The sequence below is a fragment of the Lacerta agilis genome, chromosome 12 (genome assembly GCF_009819535.1).
Source record: "Lacerta agilis isolate rLacAgi1 chromosome 12, rLacAgi1.pri, whole genome shotgun sequence".
In the NCBI taxonomy this organism is placed as follows: Eukaryota; Metazoa; Chordata; class Lepidosauria; order Squamata; family Lacertidae; genus Lacerta; species Lacerta agilis.
Window position 1 is genome coordinate 31,669,737 of NC_046323.1, and position 24,544 is coordinate 31,694,280.

The 24,544-nt window shown below is 38.7% G+C and overlaps 1 protein-coding gene across 1 annotated transcript in view; it reads right to left on the bottom strand.

Moving 5' to 3' along the window:
* The window catches only part of CDK14 (cyclin dependent kinase 14), a 224,419-nt gene that overhangs the window by 60,469 nt on the left and 139,406 nt on the right, over window positions 1-24,544 (bottom strand). Inside the window, 2 exon segments of the mRNA XM_033165618.1 lie at window positions 12,246-12,294; window positions 21,777-21,840. Of these exon segments, the coding sequence (XP_033021509.1) occupies window positions 12,246-12,294; window positions 21,777-21,840 (113 nt within the window).

Here is a 24,544-nt window from a genome sequence, read left to right on the forward strand (position 1 = left end):
AACATATTCAGAACACTTTGAAATACTGGTTGTTCAATTACAAAATATCACTGTCTGACTTCAAAATTTCCTTAGTTTGGCATTATCCCTGCTTGAGACAAAAAAGTAGCTATACCAATAGGAAGACTTGAATGGCAACCAGCTAATATACTCCACTCCAATAATTTTAGTCTTCAGCAGTTTTCTGTTTAGAGTATCAGCACAATTTGAATGCATCAAGGTAAAGATCTAAAATCTGTAAAATTATGCCACCAGAAAGAGTACACTATGCACAGTTCCTCTGAAATAAAATGACTAGTCCAAGCTAGAAAGCAATGGCAGACATTTCTAGGGGGGAAAAGGTTCTCTTACCAGAGGTGGTGCTACCCCATGATACTCCAAATATTGTTCAACTCTAATAAGTCTCAGCCTGGAGGGCCAATGACAAGGGAAGATGAAGGGCCACAGGGTAGCAATCCCCATCTTACCACAACAACCAATGTCCTGTTCATAAAATCTGTTGCTTCCAGCACTTAGGAAGAAGAGTCTACTTTGCCATTAGGATTTTGAGTATCTTACTCAAGCAGAAACAGAAACCATGTGGTACAGCTCTTAAACTATTGTACCATACAGGAAACATCCATGAGGCAAGGTGAGGATCCACAGGGGCAGCAGAGCCAGCCTCCAAAGAATGCATCACCCACTGCTGCTGCTACCACAAGAGGTCAAATCTGCCCCTCCTTATGCCACCTCTACAACGGCCTCTTGGAAAATAGGAGGAGCTGCTGGTCTCCTGTAAATTTTTATTCCCCATTGTTTCTGATGTATTCACTCACCCCTTCTTCCTGGGAAGGGGCACAATTTTGTGGTTTGCCTCAGGTGCCAAAATGTATTGGGCCAGTATTAGTACCATAGTTTATTTTTATTATATTTATTTTTATTATAAAATCAGTATACTTGAGATACTGTTGTGAAGCGATTTAAGATGTAGTAAATAAAACTATCATGCTCTGTTGGATCTATTAGATGCTCTGAGCCCACAGTATGTTAACTATGTTAGTGTAAACAGTAAATGTTACTGGTATGGAGTTATTCAATAAATATCTCACATTTTTGAAGAGTTTACTTACAACTTAAAGACTTATCCAATTTTGTATTGTGGCCCCACAAGGAAAAGGGGATGTGAAGGAGATTGATAAAATTATCAGTGTGAGAAAGTGACTAGAGAGATGCTATTCTCCTTCTCTCATTATACTAGAACCTGGGATCATAATGACCATTGTGAGATTCAGGACATACAGAAGGACACACTACTTCACATAGCATGTAGTTAGGACTACGGAATTTGCTACTATAAAATGTGGTGGTGGTCAGTATCTTACGATGCCTGTAAAAGAGGATTAGACATGGAGGATAATGTTATATACATACTACTTCCAGGATCAGCAGCATGCCTCTGAATACCAGTTGCTCAGGAATAAAATGGAGAATGAGATATTGCCCCCATTTCTTCCTTGTGGGCTATCCTTAGGGCTTAATAGAATCATAGAATTGTAGAGTTGGAAGAGATCCCAAGGATCATTGAGTTCAATCCCTTGCACGAATATGTAGCTGGCCCATATGGGAATGAAACCTGCAATCATGGCGTTATCAGCCGCATGCTCTAAGCAACTGGGAGTGGCTTCTGGCTGGCCATTGTGGAGAGGATGCTGGACTTGACAGGTCTTGACAGCAAAGCTTTTCTTTTGATCTTATGGAAGATACAGTGGTACCTCTGGTTACGTACTTAATTTGTTCCGGAGGTCCATTCTTAACCCGAAACTGTTCTTAACCTGAAGCACCACTTTAGTTAATGGGGCCTTCCGCTGCCACTGTGCCGCCAGAGCACAATTTCTGTTCTTAACCTGAAGCATGATTTCTGGGTTAGCGGAGTATGTAACCTGAAGCGTATGTAACCCGAGGTACCACTGTACTCAGCACACATTTTAAGTATTTGTAATGTATAATTTTGTGTGTGTGTGTGTGTGTGTGTGTGTGTAAAGTCCACAACACTTTAAAAGTGGTAACATTCAATGATATTCTTGATAGTTGTTGTACCTTTCCTGGTACATGATCTTAAGGAATTGTTTCATCATGTTGGCCACTGACCATGGAATATTTTGAGTACAATGCAAGTGATTAAATAATAATGAACCCCATAATAAAATATACAATTCTTGCTACCTATAAATCAAAAGTCCATCATATGGAAATAAGCCTCTGACATCAAGCAACAATGTATTAAATGAAAGTGCTGGGGGACTAATATCCTCTCTTGTCAATATTTGCCACAACTTTGCTGCTCTTCCTCCTGATGCTTTCTGAATTGCCTTTATTGTGTAGACTGGAACTGTGAAGCACAAAAATATGGTGGTATTTGTCAAAGCTTAAAGAAGGGACATAGTTCACATTTAAGGATTTGGACTGTGAGAACAATGCCATTTCAAATATTACATTAAAAAAAAATCTGAGAGAAAAATGTGTTTTTCAAGATACTTTAATTATAGCATCCTCCAGCCCCTCACCACTTTGGGATCTAGAAAGATTTCAACAATGACTTCCTTTCAATTTGCACACCAGTCAGTCAGTTATCTTAATTCTTTCAGCAATCCAGTTCTTCTAATATTATTCATTATAGCATATGAGGGGGGAAGGATTACTTACACCATTACGGTTGTTTTTTTAATGTGCAAGATTTGTAGTGTGTTTGAAGGTTGCAGGCTAGCTATGAACATAATTTAAATGGAACACTACAACTCTGTGACTTCTCTTAATTAGAAGCTGCTCTTTTCAATAAATAAATATATAAATTGAGAGGCATTAAAGGGTACATATCTTCTAACCTGGAGAGGGCTTTAAAGTCCTCCTTTGTCCATCACAGCAAACTGAATAGAACAGCTTTAAAAAATAAACAGAGCTAAAATAATTACTAAAAACATCATTTTATAGGCTATTATTTCTCCAGTAAAGAGAGAATGAATCTTTAATCCTGAGCAAAAACTCTTCAAGGTTTATGTTCTCTATAAACCTTTCACTGAGAATTTAAAATATATGTTACTAATGCAATAAATGCCCTAACAAATATATCAGATTTTTCAGTTAATGCTTTTTACAGGCTTAAACTAAACTGAGTAAAAGAAAATCACCTTTTACAGTCTGACTCTTAAAGGAAGAATGCCTTTTTGTTATGCTTTTTAAAGAAGGCATGGTGAATTTATATAAACTTCACTGAATCTTGGGCATGATAAAGGGGGGGGGGATAACACTGCAGTTACCATTCCATAGTGCACTTTCTTCACATATTTATTTCCTCAGTGACTGGACATGAGCCAAGGAGGAGCAGAAAAGGGGGAAATAAAAACTCCACAGGAATATCTGAAATAGTCTTAGCACATCATTCACTGCAGATCCCCCCTCCCTTCCAATGCACACACATTTGCTCTTCAGTAACTTCAATTGTTGGTCTTCAAAAGAAACTAAAGGAGAACATTGGATTTTAAATTTCTTACTGGTGAAAATGCTGTATCTCTAGCAAAGTTATCCTATTAATTCACTCTAAATGAAAGTGTGGCTGCTGTTACGAGCTCTCCAGGTTTTCATCTTTAAAATGAGTTCTGCTCTTACTAAAGAAACATTAGAACTCATAAATCTCATTCCTTGTCTCCTGGCTTAACATACAGAACTTGAAAACTCTTAATTTCATTATAATGTAAATAAAGAACTGGTGTGTGTGTTCAGCAACTCCAACAAGAGCTTCTGCCCTAAAAGGGTGAACCTCTGCAGTCACTGCAGCCAGTGAGCATTCATCATTGTTAGCTACAAATCTTTCCAGCAGGGGATTTAGGTCTGTCACACTTGGAAGGGGGTTCTTGTCCCTGCCACATTAATCTTTTTTATTTATTTTATTTTCTATCAAGTCAGGCTAATGAGGAAAGTTTAATGATATAGAAAAATAGGAGTATTCCTTATTACTTCACATTGATTTGTATCATCTATCCCAAAGTTTCAAAGCTGTTAGCAACATTCAAGTCTTATCATCATATCCGTGGTCACAAAAAAACAGCTACTCTACTGTGTCTAGTTTGCATAGATGGACAAACTCAATAGGATGCAGTAATTTTAGGAGTTTTAATGGAACACAGTATAGTGAGAAGTATATTGGGTTGAGACTAGGCTATTTATACAATATTATTTAAGATTTGCAGGCTGCTCACTAGCTAGTAAGGCCTATGGCATCTGGCAATAGAGCATACCAGAAAAAAGCCAAGCATTAACATGCTACAACAAAATACCCTTCAAAAATCTCAAGGACAATCAGCAATGTCATTCTACACCAGTGGTGGCAACCAGTTGGTGCTGACTGTCACAGTGTGGCAGCAGAGAGGAGAGAACTTCACGTCATTATCTTTAAGTGCTGGGAAGCAGTGGTGGAGTGCCAATGCATCGTGTCAGTAGCTTGTGCTCACTACCAGGACAGTTCAATGTGCTTCCATAATAGTGCAGGTTGTAGCACCCCACATCTCCACTGTGGTCTCTCACAGTCACCAAAAGCCATTGAAGTAATCCAGTTTGAAGGTAACTAACCATAATCCACAATAGCCAGGTATCTGGCTTCCAGAAAGGGATACAGATACCAAACCAACCTAGGCAATTAAAAAAGCACTCCAGGTACCCGTTGCCACCTGATTAAAGAAGTGAATTCAGGTTCAGGAGTATGCTCCAACTACAAACCTAGTTCTTAAGGGGAAATGTAATTTCACTGACAACAAACAATGTAATATTCGTCTTGACAAAATCTTATGCCATCAACAAGGAATCTGATAATAAATATTTCAGATACAAGAGTAATTAGGAAGCAGTCAACATTTATTTTGTAACTCAGCCTGAGGACACAAAAAAAGCTGCTGAGGGCTATGAACAAATGTACTACATTTGGTGAGATTACTCTGAAGTAAGTTGCTTCTAGGCTTGAAGATTCCTTATTAAAGAGAAATAAAAAGGTATAAGAAGGCATATAGCTGGCATCTTATCTTGGTTTATGCATTGAAGGATTTAGATTCATAAACAAAAAAATGTGGTTGGTTTCACTGAATTTATGACTGAGTATTTCTGCAATGTGGAAATGCTGTAGAATCAATAGTCTGAGAAGCAAGTATTTTAAAGATAAAACACTGCATTTTGCAGTGATTGTCAACTACCTGATTATAATTGATAGTCATGATGATTTTCCATCCCTAATTTGAAAGATTGTTTTTTTTGTAAAAACACAGTGTGCAGCCAGGTGACTCTGCTGTTTAGACAGCCATACTTGGACCTGGCAACTGACCTATCAGAAAACTGCACCACAGGCTTGGCTTTAAACTAAATCTGAATGTACTGTCATCACAGCATAACTGACCTTACATAACTATCTTTAAAATTAGGTTACTATCTACAAAGGCTTAATGATTTTAAGTATTTTTATGGGGTTCATGTTATGGCCACAGAATGAGACACTAAGCACAATACAGTGAGGAATATAACAGCTTTCACATAGAATTTGTGCCTTAGGATATGAAAGTGACTCAGTGCCTAAAAGAAAAAGGTCAGCTCCCTTTGGAATCACTCGCTTATCTGCCCTCCAGCAATGACAGGTGCACCAATACTATTGTAAATTTATTTATTCATAGTACACAACTAAATGGACAACAGGCTGTTTCAATGCAGTGGTGAAAATACAACCTTACATTTCATCAAGCAGCTCCAGTGGACATCCTGATTATTAAAAGTAATTATTATACATTTTTAAAATGGTACTCTTGTACTTTATCCATTTCTATCCTACTCTTCTTCCCAAATGAGTCCAAGGTGAAAAACAACTAGGTATAAACAATGGATTTAAAATAAAAACACATGTAAAACATTTTAAACAGTTACCAACACCTAAAAGCATAATGAACAACTAAGAACATTTAAAAACCAGTGGCAAACTTGCCTAAAGCTGCAACAGAGTAACAAAAAGAACATGCCCAATTATTATTAAAAAACAAACAAACAGGGACACCAGTGAACAGTTTAAAAAAAATCATACCAAAAGGAAGGGGAAAATTATGATGGCATATGTCTAATGGATCTTGGTTTGAAGTGTTGCTCAAACATAAACACAAAACCTTGCATTTCCTACGAGTTCTTGTACAGCATATTTTATTAAGATGTTTAAGAACCCTTTTTGGTAAGGGAGTGTAACAAAAGGTATACCTTCTGTGTATTATATGGATACTTATTCTGTGATATGAATGAGAACTTGATGAGACTAAACACGTCCCAGCATATCAATTTACACAGGCCATGGATTGTACTGGCAGTCGAAATAGGACCCATATGTGATAAAAATGATTGTAATCAATATAGGAAAACTAATATTGATGATTATTCTGCTCTTATTCCATTGACCCACCCATAGACCAGTGTCTGCACGCTGTGATTGACTGGCTGTGGGCCAATAAACTGAAGCGGAATCCTGAAAAGACAGAGGTATTGCGTGTCTTAAATTCTCATGTACAGGAGTTGGGGAGATCGATGTCCTGATTGGAATCTCACTCCTCTGGAAGGAGCAGGTGTGCAGTTTGGGGGTGTGCCTGGATTCAACACTGTCATGTGAGTTCAGTGTTTAGGACTGCCATTTTCCAGCTCCAACTGGTTCACCAGCTATTACTCCATTTGGAATGAGATGACTTGGCCACTGTACACCATATTCTGGTAACTTCCAGAATGGATTATTTCAATGTGCTCCACATGGGCCTGCCCTTCAAAATTACTAGGAAACTTCAAAGAGCCCAAAATAAAGTGTCCAGATTACTGGCTGTGGTTCTGTTTAGAGCTCACATAACCACTGTTGTGAAACAGCTGCACTGGTTGCCAGTTCATTTCCAGGCTCATGCCAGAAAGGTCGCAACAGACCTCTTTGTGTATTAATATCAGCAGAAAGTTGTTCCACCTTTCTTAGAAGTTCAGGGTGGTAGCGGACCAGTAGAGGGCATTCTCTGGGACAGGCCCTAAATTGTGGGATTCCCTCCCCACAGAGGTGCATCTTATACCTTCATTATACAGCTTCTGGGAAATGCTGAGGACACATCTTTTTACCATAGCTTTTGACACTTGAGATGTGTGGTTTTCAGACCCACTGTATTTCTGTGGCTGTAAGTTGTTAACTTTTTTTTAAAGTGTTTTAATTGTTGTAAGCCACCCTGGCACCTTAGGATGAAAAAGGGGGCGGTAATTAATAATAATATCGGACAGAGCAGAAGTTCTATTTTCCTAGGTTCTAAACACATTGTCCATGGTTGGGGAATTGATTTTCATAGACTATTATTTAGCTGCAGTTGTGCAAACAATGGGTTCTGTTCTAATTTGCAGTTCTGAAAAGAGTAGTTTTTGCTACTTTGAGGAGCCAGGTCGCCCCACATAAATAATAGAATACAAACAGGGGGAGGGGGGAATCTAAACTCAAGGCTAAAATCATGCAAAAAGTGGCAAATCTCATGCAATTTTTCCAGTAATTTTATGTTTAGAACGTTGCTTAAATAATCTTGCTTTTCCAGAATAACTCAAATTAACTTGGGTATGTCACACAGACTGGAAACTGGCTAACAACCATAAATGAAGGGTAAAGATAAAGAGAATCTCTGGATTCAGAGGGGAAATATCCAGCTGTGTGTTACAGGGATTAGTGTTATCCAGTTTTATTTAACATCTTTATTAATAACCTGGCAAAAATCTAAACAGTACATGAACTCACTGCAATGGTTACCCTAAAATAGAAGGCACTGCAGAACCTCACTAAGGATATAACAAACAGGCATATAGAGGAAGAGGAGAAATTAGATTCAGTATAGAGAAAATTCAGAACTATCAAGACAGATATTTCAATGGAAGATATCAAGAAATAGCAATTTACAACATTCAATCATAGGAAAAGGAGAACTGGAAAAGAAACAGTATGTCATGAACAAAGACAAAAAGTGACATGGGTGGTTGTCAGCTGTGATGAGACAGCTAAAAATACATATAGACCGCTGGTGATCATGGTGATGAAGTGATATAGGAGATAAGCATATTCAGCTTAAAAGCGTAAGAACCACCCAGCTGGATCAGATCAAAGGCCCATCCAGTCCAGCATTCTGTTCTCACAGCAGCCAACCAGATGCTATGGAAAATCCCAAGGAGGACATGAAGGCAGTCACACTCCTGCTTGTGATCCCAGCAATTTTTATTCAGAGGCATGCTTCCTCTTATGCTGGAGGCTTTATTGTCCTTTACTTTTACTGAATCTCCCTTTAAAGCAGGTTGGTGGCCATGACTTCATATTGTGCTAGCAAATTCCTTGGTTTAACTATGTGCTGTGTGAAGTACTTCCTTTTGCCCACTCTGAATCTCCCAAATTCAAGGTTCATTGAATGACATCTAGTTAAAACATATAAAGCACAAACGGGGAAACTTCAGCCCTCCAGACTTTGTTGAAATGGCTGTCCTTTGCAGGGTTGTCAGATAATTCTGATGGAAACGGAAGGGGAAATTGCCTGTGTTTGGATATTTGCCCCATGTCCAGAACAGAAATAAATCCAGCAAAAATGATTGCTATTTGCTGCTGCTTTCAATCTGAAAATGGTATGTGATTCCTTACATTCCCCCAATTTGCACTGAATGGAATGGAATAACATAACGACAAGGAAATTTACATGAATTATTTAAGTTATGTAATTTCACCACAGTGGACACCAAGATGATTAATGTCAGTTTGGGTAGAAAACAAACTGCAGCAGAACAGAAACAGCCAGAAGGTAAAACGATGCCTTCTTACATCCTTAGTCCTATGCTGATTCACAGCAGTCAGTATACTTTGAAGTGCTGAATAACTAAGAGCAGATTTTAAAAGTATTATTTGGTCCTATTTTCATAACCACACCTTCTCTTCCACCCAGAAGCTTGCTCAGATATTCTATCTCCTGACACCAGCCTCTTCTATAGTTCACAGGAGGGTCCTGACTTTGGCTGAGTCCCTATTCTGCAGTTTATTCAATACAATGGTTTATCCAGACTACAATACATACACAGCAAACACTAAAGAGCAAAAATAAAATATATTTAAGTAATATCAACGATTGTACCATATACACCCATATATTACTCACGAAAAACGTGAGACGATTTTCATTTACATCTGTCTGGATCACTTTATATGCAAAATTGTTCAAAAGAGATTTTGAGTAAGCACATCTACCTTTTCTGAAGTGTTGGGGTACTTGCTCTAAAACAGGTGTTGCCGACTTATGGCTCTCTAGATGTTGTTAAGACTACAACTCCCATCATCCCTGACCACTGGCCATGCTGGCCGAGACTGATAAGAGTTGGAGTTCAAGCAACAGAAAAGTCATAGGTTATCTCTGAAGTGATGATTATCTTAAGTAATCATGGTTCTATTTTTAAAAAATGACTTATTATGCAGTATTTATTAAACAAAACTGATTACGGGTAGCAGGAAAGGCTATTCTTTATTACTGAAATAAAAATAGTGACATTAAATGATGGCAAACAGGATTCTTCACTGTTTGCAATTTTCAAAGTGTTGCCTACTGAACTAACCCAAGTGCTCCCCCAAGTGTCCAAAGTGTTCCTTTGATTTTGACACAGTTGCAAAAAAAGAAAATTCCTGTTGTATTGCCTGATAATAGAGCTCATAATGCCAGGTACCAGAATTTAGTTTGAAAGACACAGCTGCCTCAAGTTATATACAGTGGAACCCCGGGTTACACACACAATCCGTTCCGGGTCACCATGTGTAATGCGGGCGTGCGTATCCCGAACGCACAAAAAAAAAACCAAACCCCAGAAGTAGCGCAATTTGAGCGCTTCTGCACAGAAGCGTTCTGCACATCTGGGGGGTGCGTGCACTCCGGAAACGCTTCCGGGTTGTGGCCGTTCTTAACTCGAACGTCCGCAACCAAGGGTGTGCGTAACCTGGGGTTCCACTGTACTGCATATGAGATAATTATCCAGAACCTAAAAGTTAAGAGGTCTTACATTTGCATGTTGTGCTAACAGCTTAATATTTTATATATAAAGTATATAAAATATATTTAACATATTAATACTCTGGATACAATTTTATGCTGCCAAGTAAATATGGGTCACTTGTATTATCAGCCCCAATAGCTTTTCATTATGAAAAGCCAAAGCAAACATAGACTTTTCCCCATGGTGTTCAAGGCTTCTTCATTGCTGGTTCTGGATAGGAAGAGATAGCTTTTTATCCACATATGTGAACATTCACCCTTTAAACTAGGGTTATGGTGAACAGATATGAGTATTGCCTTTTGTCCTGGAGGAAAAACTGATATAGACTCTATAGTTAAGAACTAAACCCGTAGGTAAACACTGATTAAAACACAGCTGAAATCAACACATAGCAAAAAGTCATTGTGTTTTAAGGAAAGTGTTTCCTCTTCAGTTTCAAATGCAAAGTTTTGATTTTGTCTTATTCTGAAAAGGTTTCAATCTCCTTTTAAATTTCAGGAAAGGATTAAAATAAAGTTGTGTTGTATAACTGTGTACATCCTGCCCTTTAATGTCCATGGTTGTGGTTTGTTCCCAACTCTGCAAATCAAACATTATCTTAGTTACTATTATATTTTCCCTTAGAACTTCAACAGTTAAATGGAAAGTTTGGCACAACTTGATAGGTCTGAGGGGGTGTAAATATTTTTTATGTAATTCAACTCTAATTTGAAAATGTGCACCCCTTCTTTCACCAAGTCCAGGTAGACACATGGCTTGGCAAACATCTTAATCAAACAAATCCCAGAAGTCTGCCAACAAGGCTCACCCTTGTACACTCTCCAGTTTTCAGAAATTACCACCTTTCAGAGTCAATTCACATTTCACAGGCATAAACCTGGAACTTCTCATAGGACTAGTCATACAAATATTAATAGCAACCTCTTTTCCTGAGTTTCTATCTTCCTGTAGCCAAAATGGCACCACCCATGCGCAGGAGACAGAGATATTATATAGAATCCCTAGGTTACCAGGGGTAATGGGGGGCGCGGACCCAGGGACACACACCCCCCATCACATACAATGGCCACACAATGCAGATGATCTGTTTGACTGAAGGGTTGGGGGGCCAGAAAACCAGGGGGGAGAGGAATAGAATGGAACACTGTAAAAGAAGAAATGGCTGGCCAGCTGAAACTGAACTGAAGTACTCCCCACTGCAACATTTTTCTGGTCCCACTTGCTATATCTAAATGTAACCAAGCCCTCATGCTGTTTATTTGAACTTACACAAATGCATTAAACAAACAGTTGACAAATGTTTGAAACCAAGTCAATTTCAAAACAACAACAGGATGTTTTCAATTAAAATGTTAATATAAACATCATTATCCACAGAGATATTCATAATCAGTAATGCAACACTGAAATGTTTGCATCAGAAAAGGTGGAAATCCCTTACATATTTCATGAATGTTTATGTAAAATTGGCAAACTAAATCTTTTCCATTTTGAACTACTGTACTATTGTGATAACTTTCATGCATTTATTCATCACATCATTTAAACTGAAGAACAATCCTTTTGCAAAGGCACATAAAGAACTCGGAATATGTTAAGATAGCTTTTTAAATAAGGATATTCTTTTGGCTTTTGTTGTGATCATATCAGTACATTGGAAAATAAAAGTTTAATCAGAATAATTTTCAGTAAGAGCTTACCAGAAATGTATACCTTATGCAAATTATACTTTTTAATCAAATTCTAGTAATGACTTTATTTGCCCCATGATACGAATAAGAACACAGTGGGACTAAGTACATCCCACTATATCAGTTTATGTAGCCTATGGATTGTACTGTCAACCAGAATACAGTCTAGAAGTAGCAGAATCACCTTTAGGCAAATGAATATTTCCAGTTATTCTGTTCTTAATCCACTTACTCACGCATCTACAACTGACCTACAGGTTCATAACCAGTATAACTTGCCTTTGTGCATTAATTTCCTACAGTATATCATCAAACACAAAAAGATACTTCCAACATTTGAGGCAAAAAGTAATCTGGGTAGCTTCTGATAAATGAAATACACACAATATTCCAAAATGTGAAGGGATATATATATTCTTAATTAGGAAGGACAATTGGCAAGAAATCAGCAACATTGATAGAACATGGTAATAAAAGACTTACTTATTCCAGGCTTGCCTAAGGTTTTTTGCACTGTACTGTGTAAACCGATCTGTAACAAAAAATAAAGATCTCCTGTTTTGTATGAACCTGTATAGGAAACATACTTAAAATAGTCTAATAAATACAACAAATACAGGTTATTGTGTGGCTCAATTGCATTTTTTTAAAAATGTAAACTATTTTTAATAGTGCTATTCAACACAAGTTTCCAAGGCAGCTAAATTTAACACCCACCTACCCCAAAAGCTGAGAACAAACTGCAACATCAACAGTAAAAGGAGTAACAAAAAAGCTCAAGAAAATAGAATTACATTCACATGGTGCCTAGTATTTATTCACGTAGGCACCAGCTGAATGGCTCTGGGAGATACTATTCCACAACCGGAAACCACCACTGAAAAGGCCCTGTCTCTGATTGCCATTAACTGCGGACTGTGGTGACATCCTAGAGCAGAACTTCTACTTAAGAATTTTTATAAACCAAACAGGTTCCTAGGAAAGCCCCTGGTCCTTCAGAACTTTGGTTGCAAACCTTCCAGAGCTTTACAGGAAAAAACCAGCACCTTGAATTGTGCATGGAGACCACTGGTTTTTTTAATACTGGTGAGGTGTTCTTGAATGCCAATACCAGTCAATAATCTGGCTTAATAACATTATAAACAATAACAAAATAAAAAATAAAGAAATTCCTTCCAGTAGCACCTTAGAGACCAACTAAGTTTGTTCTTGGTATGAGCTTTCGTGTGCATGCACACTTCTTCAGATACCGAAGAACCAGGACAGTGTTCTTCTACCTTGTGTTCACAGATATTGTTAGACTACAACTCCTATGAATCCATTGGGCTACCGTCCGGGCATAAAGAATTCTAACCCAACAATATCTGGGGGCACAGGGTTGAAGAACAGTACAGCAGGAAACTTTATACAGTCAGATTAGATTTCTTGCACACAAACACATCCACTTGAGCATTTGTTTAATGGCTCCATATCCCTGATGAACTAATCTATAACAGCAACAGGAAGAAAAATGAACTGAAACACAGGCTCTTGTGTAGAGACAAGCTGGGAGGTATGCAACACATATAAACCTCTACTTGGATAAGAATAACCACAGTCCCACAATTACAGTAATTACTTGTTCCTTTGCCCATAATAGTAGCTCAAGAAACAAAAGTTCTTTATTGTTCACAATTCCTCAACTATCAGCGAAGGGAAAGAAGTACTAATTTTACTTTCTTCCTGTTTTGCAGGAGTAAGGGATGGAATTATTCCATGATTATTAGCCTGAGTTTCCCTATCCCTGCAGTAAAGCATGCCTAGCTTCTCCCTCCTTCATGTCTGGGTCCTGGGCCAGATACAAAAACAAGAGAGAAAATAACCCACTGATAGTCAACATGGTGCCTTCAAGATGTTGTTGGAGTCCCGTAAGTTCCTGCAAACATGGTCAGGGATGATGGGAGTTTTAGTCCAACAGCATCTGGAGGGAACCACATTGGCTATATCTACTGTACACTGAGCTTGAAAAAAGCATTCAGTGACAGAGCAGCAGGTTTGAGAGAAGAGTTGAAGTGACAGACAAATCAACAATATAGCCTGACAAAGATACTGAAGCAAAAGTGACAATTAATATGCTTAGTTTAGTGTAACAAAACAGATGAAGTGGCAGCATTAAAATGTTTCACTTGTTAAAATAGAATTTACAAAGTAATGTAAACAAAAACTCAAAGCCACTAACATTTTTTCAAGTGCCAATGGGAGCAAATCTGGACAAGAAACAAAATCTCTAAAATTAACTTCATTCTCAAACATGCCGTGTAGAGTATGAATGGAAAATAACTGAAATTCTTGCCAAATCTTGCTTCCTTGCCCTTTCCAACTTGCCAACTGGAACTGTGTGTTGTATGGTTTTATTTTGGAAGGTCACATCACTTTGCCGACAAACCTCCAAAGGTTATGGATTTCCCAATAGTGATGTATGGAAGTGAGAGCTGGACCATAAAGAAGGCTGATCGCCAAAGAATTGATGCTTTTGAATTATGGTGCTGGAGGAGACTCTTCAGAGTCCCGTGGACTGCAAGAAGATCAAACCTATCCATTCTGAAGGAAATCAGCCCTGAGTGCTCACTGGAAGGACAGATCCTAAAGCTGAGGCTCCAATACTTTGGCCATCTCATGAGAAGAGAAGACTACCCGGAAAAGACCCTGATGTTGGGAAAGATTGAGGGCACAAGGAGAAGGATGAGAGACAGAGGATGAGATGATTGGACAGTGTTCTTGAAGCTATCAACATGAGTCTGACCAAACTGTGGGAGGCAGTGGAAGACAGGAGTGCCTGGTGTGCTCTGGTCCATGGGGTCACAAAGAGTTGGACACAACTAAACAATTAAACAACAAAGATACCAACAGAAGGCCATACTAGCTTATTTTGGGTTTACTAAGAAATATTGCCAGGTTCCAACTCAAACTAAAATGAAAACAAAAAGACGAATATTTTTTATTGAGGCATAACCTTATCAGCTGCAGTCTTGAATCTAATAAAAAGGACACTAGTTCATAAAAGCTCATACCACAATAAAATGTGCTAAGTATTTTAAGGTGCCACAGAATGTTGTGTTGTTTTTCCTGCAATAGACTAAAAAGGGGAATCCCTGGTAAAGGGAATATGGATTAGAAATACTATCCACTCGCAACTCAGGATATAAAAGGACAGAGAGATCAATGGACATGTTGCAAGAAATGAAATGTCTTTTGAAAACATTCCGTAGGACTAACATTTATTTAATTATTATTTACTACCATTATCTATTTCCCACACCTTTCAGGATACAACTTCTTCCAAGATGACTTACAGAAAACTCTTTCCCTCTGCAACTTTCCCTTTCAAGCTGCTTTCACTCCTACCACGAATGTTCTGAATACAAACTTAGCTTGCAAATTACCCAGGATTGGTGAGAAGAGTTTCAAGGGAAACTGGCTGAGAGAAGGGGCTGATGGACTATTACTACTACTGCACTACTACTACTACTACTACTACCACACATGGCTGGTGCAATGCAGTTTCATTTACTTATTTTATAATAGACATAGCTGTCGGGAAAAGTTGACAGCTATGCATTCACCATATAAAACATAAAACATAAAACAGATCCAACAGGACAGAACTTTCCAGTCATCATTTTTCCCAACCTATGAGTGAAAAGTAAGCTAGAGAGCTGTAGGGAGGCGAGAATGTAAGGAGCCTAGAATACAACTTCACCACTGTTACAGCATAAAAGGATCACAGCAGTCACTGTTTGGAACATATAGTTAGTAGCATGTAAGGACTTTGCGGGAAGTGGGGCAATTTATGGACTGTTTTATGAATCTAAATTATTTCGCTGCCCAAATGTTATTTCAAACTTATTCTGGACCAAAATGGGTTGGGAACTGTGAGACTACATACCTCTTATTTGCATTTTCCCTGCTCGAAATTCTTAAAAGCCTCATGCTCTACTCTAAACCTTTCTTAAAGCAATTCAGTAAGCACCACATTTACAAATCTCAGGGGAGAAAATAATCCTTTTTGAGGAAAAATAGGATTTTATTGCTCCTGAATTTCAAACTACATCACTTGCAGCACAATTATGGTCTCTGGTTGCCTAATTATTGCCCAAAATCTCCTGAGTATCTTATTTACTCATCTTGCTCTCCAAGACGCCTATAAATTACTTCATAAACTCTCTAGGCAAATAAAGCTATTGGATAACAACTGCTGGCCTACTTATTTTTACTTTAAAAAAAAATAAATATACCTGTATGGTGTTTTAACTTATCACTGGTAACTTTATATTAAGGCCATGATAACCTTTCATTCAAAATACAGCATTTGGCATTTATGAGAGTCAATGTAGTCTTCCAATTTGGTTACCCAAAACACAGGATGAAATTTTGATTTCCAGATAATATTCATAATGTTAATACCTAACTTTAATAAAGAAGTCTACATTGTGACAACAAAATCATGTAAACTTGGATTTACGTAATCCTGAGAACCTAATTTATGGTTCAGGTATACATCCATTACCCAGTGTTCAGGAGTAAATTTTAAAAGATTGATATCTTTTCTTTAAAAACAAAATGAAACACCTTCTCTGACTTGCCATTCTCTACAGCAGGGGTCCTCAAAGTAAGGTCCACGGACCGGATCTGGCCCGCCAGGGTCCTAAACCCGGCCTGCCCGCCTCCTCCTCCACCCTTCCCTTCCCCGCCCTCCCATCTTAAGCAAAGAATTCGCGACACTGGCCTTGGTGAGCATCCTATAAGAAGCGCTCCTTGTGCCCCTGGCCAAGGGAGAAGGCAGCAGCTGTGACGCTTCTACCTCCAGCTTGGCGCTCACCCGCCGCTGCCGCCATTGCTCTTCCTCACCGGCAGGAGTCACGTGGCAGGCTGCCTCTTTCCCACTGCCTTTGGTCTCAGCGGCGGTAACAGCGGGGAGAGTCCGGCTGGGAGATCAAGCGGCATTGTTATTTTAAAGTTGGTTCCTCCTCTCCCTGCCTCTCCCTTTGCCAGGGAGTTCCTCAAACCCCAGGATCAGTATGAGTGCCAGAGCTGGGGGTGAGGCTGCTGGTCTGTTTGTGCCGCAAGGCGTCTGCGCCCAGCTACTCATGAGCAGCACTGCAGTTGCAGGGTAGGCCAACTTGAGTGGGATGCTGCCTGAGGGAGGGAGGGAGAGAGACGGCTTGCTATCCTTCCTTCTGCGCTGAGCGCTGGCAGTGGGCATTGATCTTCACAGAATTCCCCGTGAGTCATGTTCTAGAGTTGGAATGGGGAAGGATCTGCACCGAGCTTGGACCTCAGGGGTGGTATTGGAAATTATTTCTGGAAACCAAGTTATTCTAAAGCTCTCTCTGCCCTCCCATTGAGGAGGAAGGACCTTCGTAATAAATGGAAAATGACTGCACTGTTGGCAAAAGTATACGACTGTCCTGACAGTGCTGTGACTAGCAGTGACAAATATGGAACCAGATATTGACCATCTCGTTAGCCAAAAGCAGGCCCATACTTCCCACTGAAATACTTATAAGTTTATGTTGATTAAAATCGTTCTTCGTTTTAAATATCGTATTGTTTTTCCTGTTTTTGTGCACTACAAATAAATATGTGCAGTGTGCATAGGAATCTTCGTATTTTTTTCAAACTATAGTCCGGCCCGCAACAGTGTCTGAGGAACAGTGAAATGGCCCCCTGTTTAAAAAGTCTGAGGACCCCTGCTCTACAGCATTAAAAAGCCTATTAAACTGTGTTGTTTTGGTGCACACATCTATCACATTAATTTTGACTTTTTAATAACACTTTGGAGATGTTTCCAAAAGCACATTTATTTATTATCTAGTATGCTCATGCCTAATAGCATTGATAAACTAAACAGCTAAACTGCCTTGACTCCGAAGGAAAGAAATGTGGGGGAGGCACCCTGAGGAAAGGGAAAGTACAAGCTCAAAGCAGGGCAGAAAGGAGGCAGTGCATGCATTTATTTGTTTTATTACATTTCATCTCTGATTAAGTGCGCATATTTGTCTACTATTTCCCCCCATGCTCACCTGGTATCTCCTACTCTCTCACTGATTTGAGTTCCTACTTCAGTTTGCACCAGAAATGTCTTATCAGGGATATTTTACTGTTCAGAGCAGCTCCTTAATAAAGTTACTAATTAATCCCACATACTGCTTTAGGGGCCTGGGTCCCAGCATCCCTCTACTGGTCCTCATATATCACAGAGAAGGAAAGAAGAAGTATGCTTTTTATCCATTTGATTTTGTGTGCTTGGCTCCTAAGGCAACACAACAAGGAGTGCAAGAGAGGAAAAGTACTGATGCATAATGTTCATATTTTTGTCCTAGAAAGAAGAGCACTCTGTTCTGCAATAATGAGTAAGTGCTAATTATCTTGCCTGGAAGGTTGCAAGAAGCTGAATAAAATGGGAGTTTTTGTGGTGTTTTGCTTTTGGCTCAGAGGAGAACTTGAGAATGGATTAGTTCTCTGAAATATCTTCTGAAAAATCTTTTTGTTAAACACTTGTATGAGAGCGCAAAACATGACACAGCAATAATATACTATGTACATCCTTTGATACCAGTTCAGTCTGTATCTTGGGCCAGTACTGCCACAGTTTCTTCCCAGAATAGATTATTATGCAATCATCCCAGAAGGAATACTGTCTCAACATTATGTTATACCAAAACACACCTTGGAGAGGCAGGGGGAGTTTCTTAAATTAGGGTTCTAATAATCGTTTAATCATTTAAGATGACATGGATTTTGAACTCTCTTAAGGTTTTTTTAATACATTGCTTAAGAGTTATTTTTAATATATTAAGCAGTATAGAAATTAAATAATCAATGCAATGTAAAAAGTTGTAGATATTTAATTGTCACCAGCCATTTTATTAAACCTAGTAGCTGTTAATGACTTTCTTCCTTCTGCTCAAAATCTCGTTTTCTGCTGAAAACCTAGCTAAGCTTAGACATCAAAGCCTTTTAGCAGATGCTAACTTTCTTTTCATCAGTGTTTTCTGCATACTTTTTTCCTAGGCCAATTAGAATTGGAACAAAAAATTAGACAAACTTCTGCACTGATAGACACACCAGGCAGAAATGCATGATTGCAATGCAGTGAGCACACAATTTAATACCTTTTGTCAGTATGCATTTTACCAGTTATATGCAGGCACTATTATCATGAGAGGAATGCAGTATTTCATGTGGAGAGAAATGCTGTACGAGTGAAGAAGCAACACATTTGTGAGTTCTTTTGCATCACACATGTCAGTGTGTGAGAAAAGGATTTTTGCAGCTTCTGTGTGGGAGCCATGCAGTTTAAATCAGCCTTAAGGTTCTTAGATTCCATTATAAAGCAAACACAGATTTTTTTTTACCTTATAAAAAGAACCAAACAACTTTCCTCCCACATTAATACCAAAGTGTTAAACTAAGAGCACCAATAAGATGCTTATCTAGCAGCCAAATATAATGGCAACAAATCCATGTATTTAAAATACAGATCTGACCGAATCACATGGAAACATGGCAAAGAGGTTTTCCCCCTCTCTCCTTCCTCACACACTTCTAGTATTGAAGCTCAGTTGAGGAGAAAATCACCAGGTGTGGAGACTGTTGGACTGTGGGTGAAGACTGTTCGACTTCTGCCAGTCTCATCCACCTATTCTTTTCGCTATTAAGAATGTTTACATCCATGTTTACATTGATCTATTGCAACTGCCAAAGGGAATTCAGAGCACTTGGCACTTCTGAGAAGTCATGAAGCCTACAAATAATAGTTGCTAGTAAAGGATAATATTTTGGATTAAAAATTTGTATAGAATTATATCAAGTTTGAAAGAACAAGGGTTTAAAAAAATTATTACTCACAGAAAAAGAGTGATAACATTCAGCTGGCTTTTTCCAATGGACAATCATCTGTACATTTCCAAGTACAGTGGTTTAAAGCTGGTGTTTTAAATCACAACTGGCAAAGCATATAGCATTTAACCAGAGAAACATAAATCTAACACAATGGCCATCTTAAATATAGCCTATAACATTCCATTTTCAGTTTATTTCCCTGAATCCACTCTATTAAGAAAAATTACGAAGACGCGACACATATACACAAATTAAAATCAAATCAAACAGAATTAACCAGCTCAGAAAGGTTTCTGGACTGCCACCTACTGGCAAAAGAACCCCATTTTTCAAGTATGCTAGCCACTGTGGTGTTTTTCAGATGTTGCTGGACTCCAACTCCATCAGCCTCAACCAGCATGTTTAATGGTAAGGAAGTATGGGAGCCGTAGTCAACGACCTCTAAAGTAAACTATTCTAAACTCAAATTCTTCACTGGAAAAACACCACCACATTTTTACAGAATTAAACAACAGTAGCAGCCTTAGCAATGTACTAAAATGAGTGCCTTTCAAAGTAACCTAGCTTGTATTCTTAAATTTATACATTTATTTTTAAAGCATATTTTCTTAAATGCTAGCTACTTCATATTTCCAGCGGGTTGGAAGACCAAATACTTTAAATTTAGATTTATAAAGTGTAGAAGACTGTTGATTTTATTTTATACCAAAATTGAGAGAGTGGGTAAGAGAGTGGAATTTTTTATTTAAAAAAAAACCCAGGGGAAATGAAAATGTATTATGGCTTACAACAAACACATTTCAAAGATGATTTTCAGGGACAAGAGCGGGGATAATAGCTTATCAAACATTTTAACTTAGAAGGTTGAGATTCTTAGGAAGCAGGATTCTATACCAACTTCCACTTTCTGTGTGCTTAGTTGAAACTATGACCACATGCACCTAGTAATAAAGGGAGTTTGGGCTGTCTTCAGCAAAACAGGGGCTCCTCTTCAGGAAGTTATTGGCATTCAGATAAAAACAAATGACCAAGATGACATTAAACTAAAGGTAAAAGTAAAGGGACCCCTGACCATTAGGTCCAGTCGCGGACGACTCTGGGGTTGCGGCGCTCATCTCACTTTATTGGCCGAGGGAGCTGGCGTACAGCTTCCGGGTCATGTGGCCAGCATGACTAAGTCACTTCTAGGGAAACAGAGCAGCGCACGGAAACGCCATTTACCTTCCCACCAGAGCGGTACCTATTTATCCACTTGCACTTCGACGTGCTTTCGAACTGCTAGGTGGGCAGGAACAAGGACTGAGCAACGGGAGCTCACCCCGACGCAGGGATTCGAACTGCTAACCTTCTGATCAACAAGCCCTAGGCTCTACGGTTTAACCCACAGCACCACCCGCATCCCTTTTGACATTAAACTAAACCCAGTTAAATTCTTGAGAGTAAATAATTGGACATCAGATGTTACGTTACGTTATGTCATTTATACAAAGAATAGGTGAAACTAAAAAATGCAAGTCAATTTTATTGAGATACATTTTCAGTATGCAGTTGAGATGCCAACTGGCCAATGGCTAAGTTAGCGCTATGTCACCCTGACGGTGCTAGGGTATCTCTGCAGAAGTAATGTATCTCAGAGGGGCATATAATTGTGATGTTTGCCACTAGGATTTATAAACCAACAGGGTGAGGATGACTTTCCTGAGATCCTGTAGGGAGTAGCACCACCAACCTGAGCAAGGCCTATAGAGAGAATGGAAAGAACTGCCTCACTTCTCTGGTTGAAGTTTGGGAAATAATGGCCAAGGCAAAGCACAGTGACTGAGCGGTAACTTGTAAAGGGTCAGAGCTCAGTGGCAGAGCAACTACTGGGCATGAAAAATGTGCCAAAGTCAATCCCTGGCATCTCCAGGCTGGGAAAGATTCCTGTATGAAACCCAGGATAATCATTGCTAATCAATGCGGACAATACTGAACCAGACAAACCAAGACCAGCTTCCTATATAGCTAGAAGCAGGTTGCAGCACACTCATCAGCTGAAATCTGAAAGGGCACCTTTGTTCATAATGCCAGAATCTTTTCACAGAAATGGTATTTAAATATGAAATCTGATGGCAAGGTCTTGAAACCTACCTGGCTTGAAATGGGGTAGAGAATGAACTCCAGGCCATGAATCTTCATTTGGAGTTCCAAGCACCTACAAGTAAACAGAGACAAATACATTTAGTTTAAAATACAGATGACCACTTCATGTAAAATATTTTATGATTGATTTAACTTAAGAATAATATATTGATTTGCTCAAGGTTTCAAAAGATTTACTATTTTGGGATTTACTACAAAAGAACAAGAACTAAAACTTTATGGACATCCATGTTCATCAGGTGATTTATAACCGGAATACCAAGTCATTATTTATGTACTACCTCAGTGGTGTCCAAACTTTTTTCAAACAGGGCCAGATTTGATGAAGTCAAGGACCTTTTTTTAGGTTTGAAGTTGTTGAGCTTTTTTTAGTGTTGGAGAAACTGACTGGCAGGCTGGATTAGGCCCCAATACATACTTTGGACATGCCTGTACTACCTGATACAAAGAGGTTTATTGTTAATTAATTCAACACTGAAAACTACATTAATCAAAATCAGCACCAATAACCATGAGGAGCAACAGGGTGTGAGCTTTAGTACTGCAATGGGAAACTTCAGCATCTAAGCCACAATGTGTCTGTATGTTTGTAGCAATATGTTCCTCAAATTCTTTTTTTTAATATACCTTATTTTCTGTTTGCAATTTTTTTTGGCCAAAGTTTGGGTCCCTTCAATGGTCCTGTTCTCCCTTCTTACAGTTCTTTAATCTGTAAACTGCACTTGGAGAGGATAGTCCTTAAAACAAACAACTCCTTCAGACAGAGAACTGTGTTTGGTATACAGAACAGATGGCTACCCTGAACAGATATTTTTCTTCCTTAATTTGCAAAAGAAGTCCTAACTAATGTTTGCGTTTTAAAACGTATTAACGTATCAGCAACGCCATGACTTTTACTCCTTAATCATCACCTTTCAACATTAAAGACAGACTGGGTATAATAATAACAAGTAGACTGAAGCATCTGATAATCATTAAAGTACATTGGTACCTGGGGTTAAGAACTTAATTCATTCTGGAGGTCCGTTCTTAACCTGAGGTACCACTTTAGCTAATGGGACCTCCCGCAGCCACCGTGCTGCCGCCGCGCGATTTCTGTTCTCATCCTGAAGGAAAGTTCTTAACCCAAGGCATTATTTCTGAGTTAGTGGAGTCTGTAACCTGAAGCGTCTGTAACCCGAGGTACCACTGCAGTGTTTGTGGAAGATATGGCTCGTGATCAATGTGCAAAGACTGTAGAGTTTGAATGCAATTTCCAAATTCCTGCTCAGCAGTAGCTCTACATTAGCCAAAGCTACCTCACATGAAAGTGAAGGTACAGAAGAATTGCAAATATGTTGTATGCTGATTCCCACCCCTATACAAACTCAGCAGTATATAACAGCAACCATGCAATATTTCACTTTGACCAGGAGAGGGAGGCAGAGAATTGAAATTAGAAAGGCACATTATTCTTACAGTAGCATGCCATCAGACAACACCACATTGGAAACCACTAAAACTAAGGGAGGGAGGAAGAGGGGAGCATGGCACACTGGATAGTGCAGCACTATCAAAAGTTTAAAAGGCATATTCTTGCAAGAGCTTTTCATGAGGAAGGTTGGTTTAAAAAAAGCTAAGGAAATACTGGGTGAGATCGCATGGTCATAAATACCGAAAGAGAAGGGAGTCCAAGATGGATGAGAATTTCTTAAAGGTGAAATATTGAAAGCACAATGCAGACAATTCAAAGAAAAATGGGAGGCATCTAAAGCAATCAGTGTGGCTGCATATACTTACAGATGAACTAAGATTTAAGAAGGGCATGTATAAGAAATGGAAGAATGGGAAAATCAAGAAGGAAGGCTATACACAACTAGCCAACAGTTGCAGGAGGAAGATCAGGAGAGCCAAAGGTCAGAATGAGTTCAGGCTACCAAGAGGCCAAAAATAATGTAAAGTTTTCTTCAGGTAGGTTCTCTGTTGTTCACTTGTGCTCCTTTGGCGGTGACAGAGGTCGGAGTTGGCGTAGGATGTGATTGTTCATTTGTGGTTGGCTGTGGTGATCTTTGGTTTCCTGTGTGAGTGGGGTTGGTGGGTGTTTTGGATCAGGTTAGCCGTATTACATAAGAGTATTGTTGCAATAATTATAGCAAATCATTACTGTGTTTTCTATTTACCAATGGCATAACAGAGGCCATAAACTAGATACTTAAGTGACAGTAAAGAGCACGAAGAAATTGCATTCTTCAGATTAATTCTTGGCTTATATGAAAAGCTTAAAAAGGCAAAAGAGAAAGATGTAACTACTAATAGCATATTATATATGCTGACTCAGTATTTTGAGTGACAATTCCATCTATGCCTCATCAACACACTTTGCAAGGCACAATATGATATCTTATTGTCAAGCTTAATATTCGAGAGAAAATGCATGAAGATTTCTGCCACTATAAGCATTAGTTTCCATAAGAGATAATAAATCAGGCTCTTTGATATTCTTTACATTCATGAAGGAAGAGAAAATGAATTTAATGCCAAGAAATATATTCTAGTATGTGGCGATTCTGAGGCAGGGAGACTAGACAATTACAGCATAGCATTCCAGAGAACGCACAACTATCTACAAAGGTCCCACTTGGGTATTTGGCAATACAAGAAGCACACTAACAAAAACAAATGCACCCAACTGAGACACTGCAAAGAATCTATCAGTTATAAAAATGACTTCATAAGTATCCATGATAACTAATCTGCATTATTTGTATACATCTGTA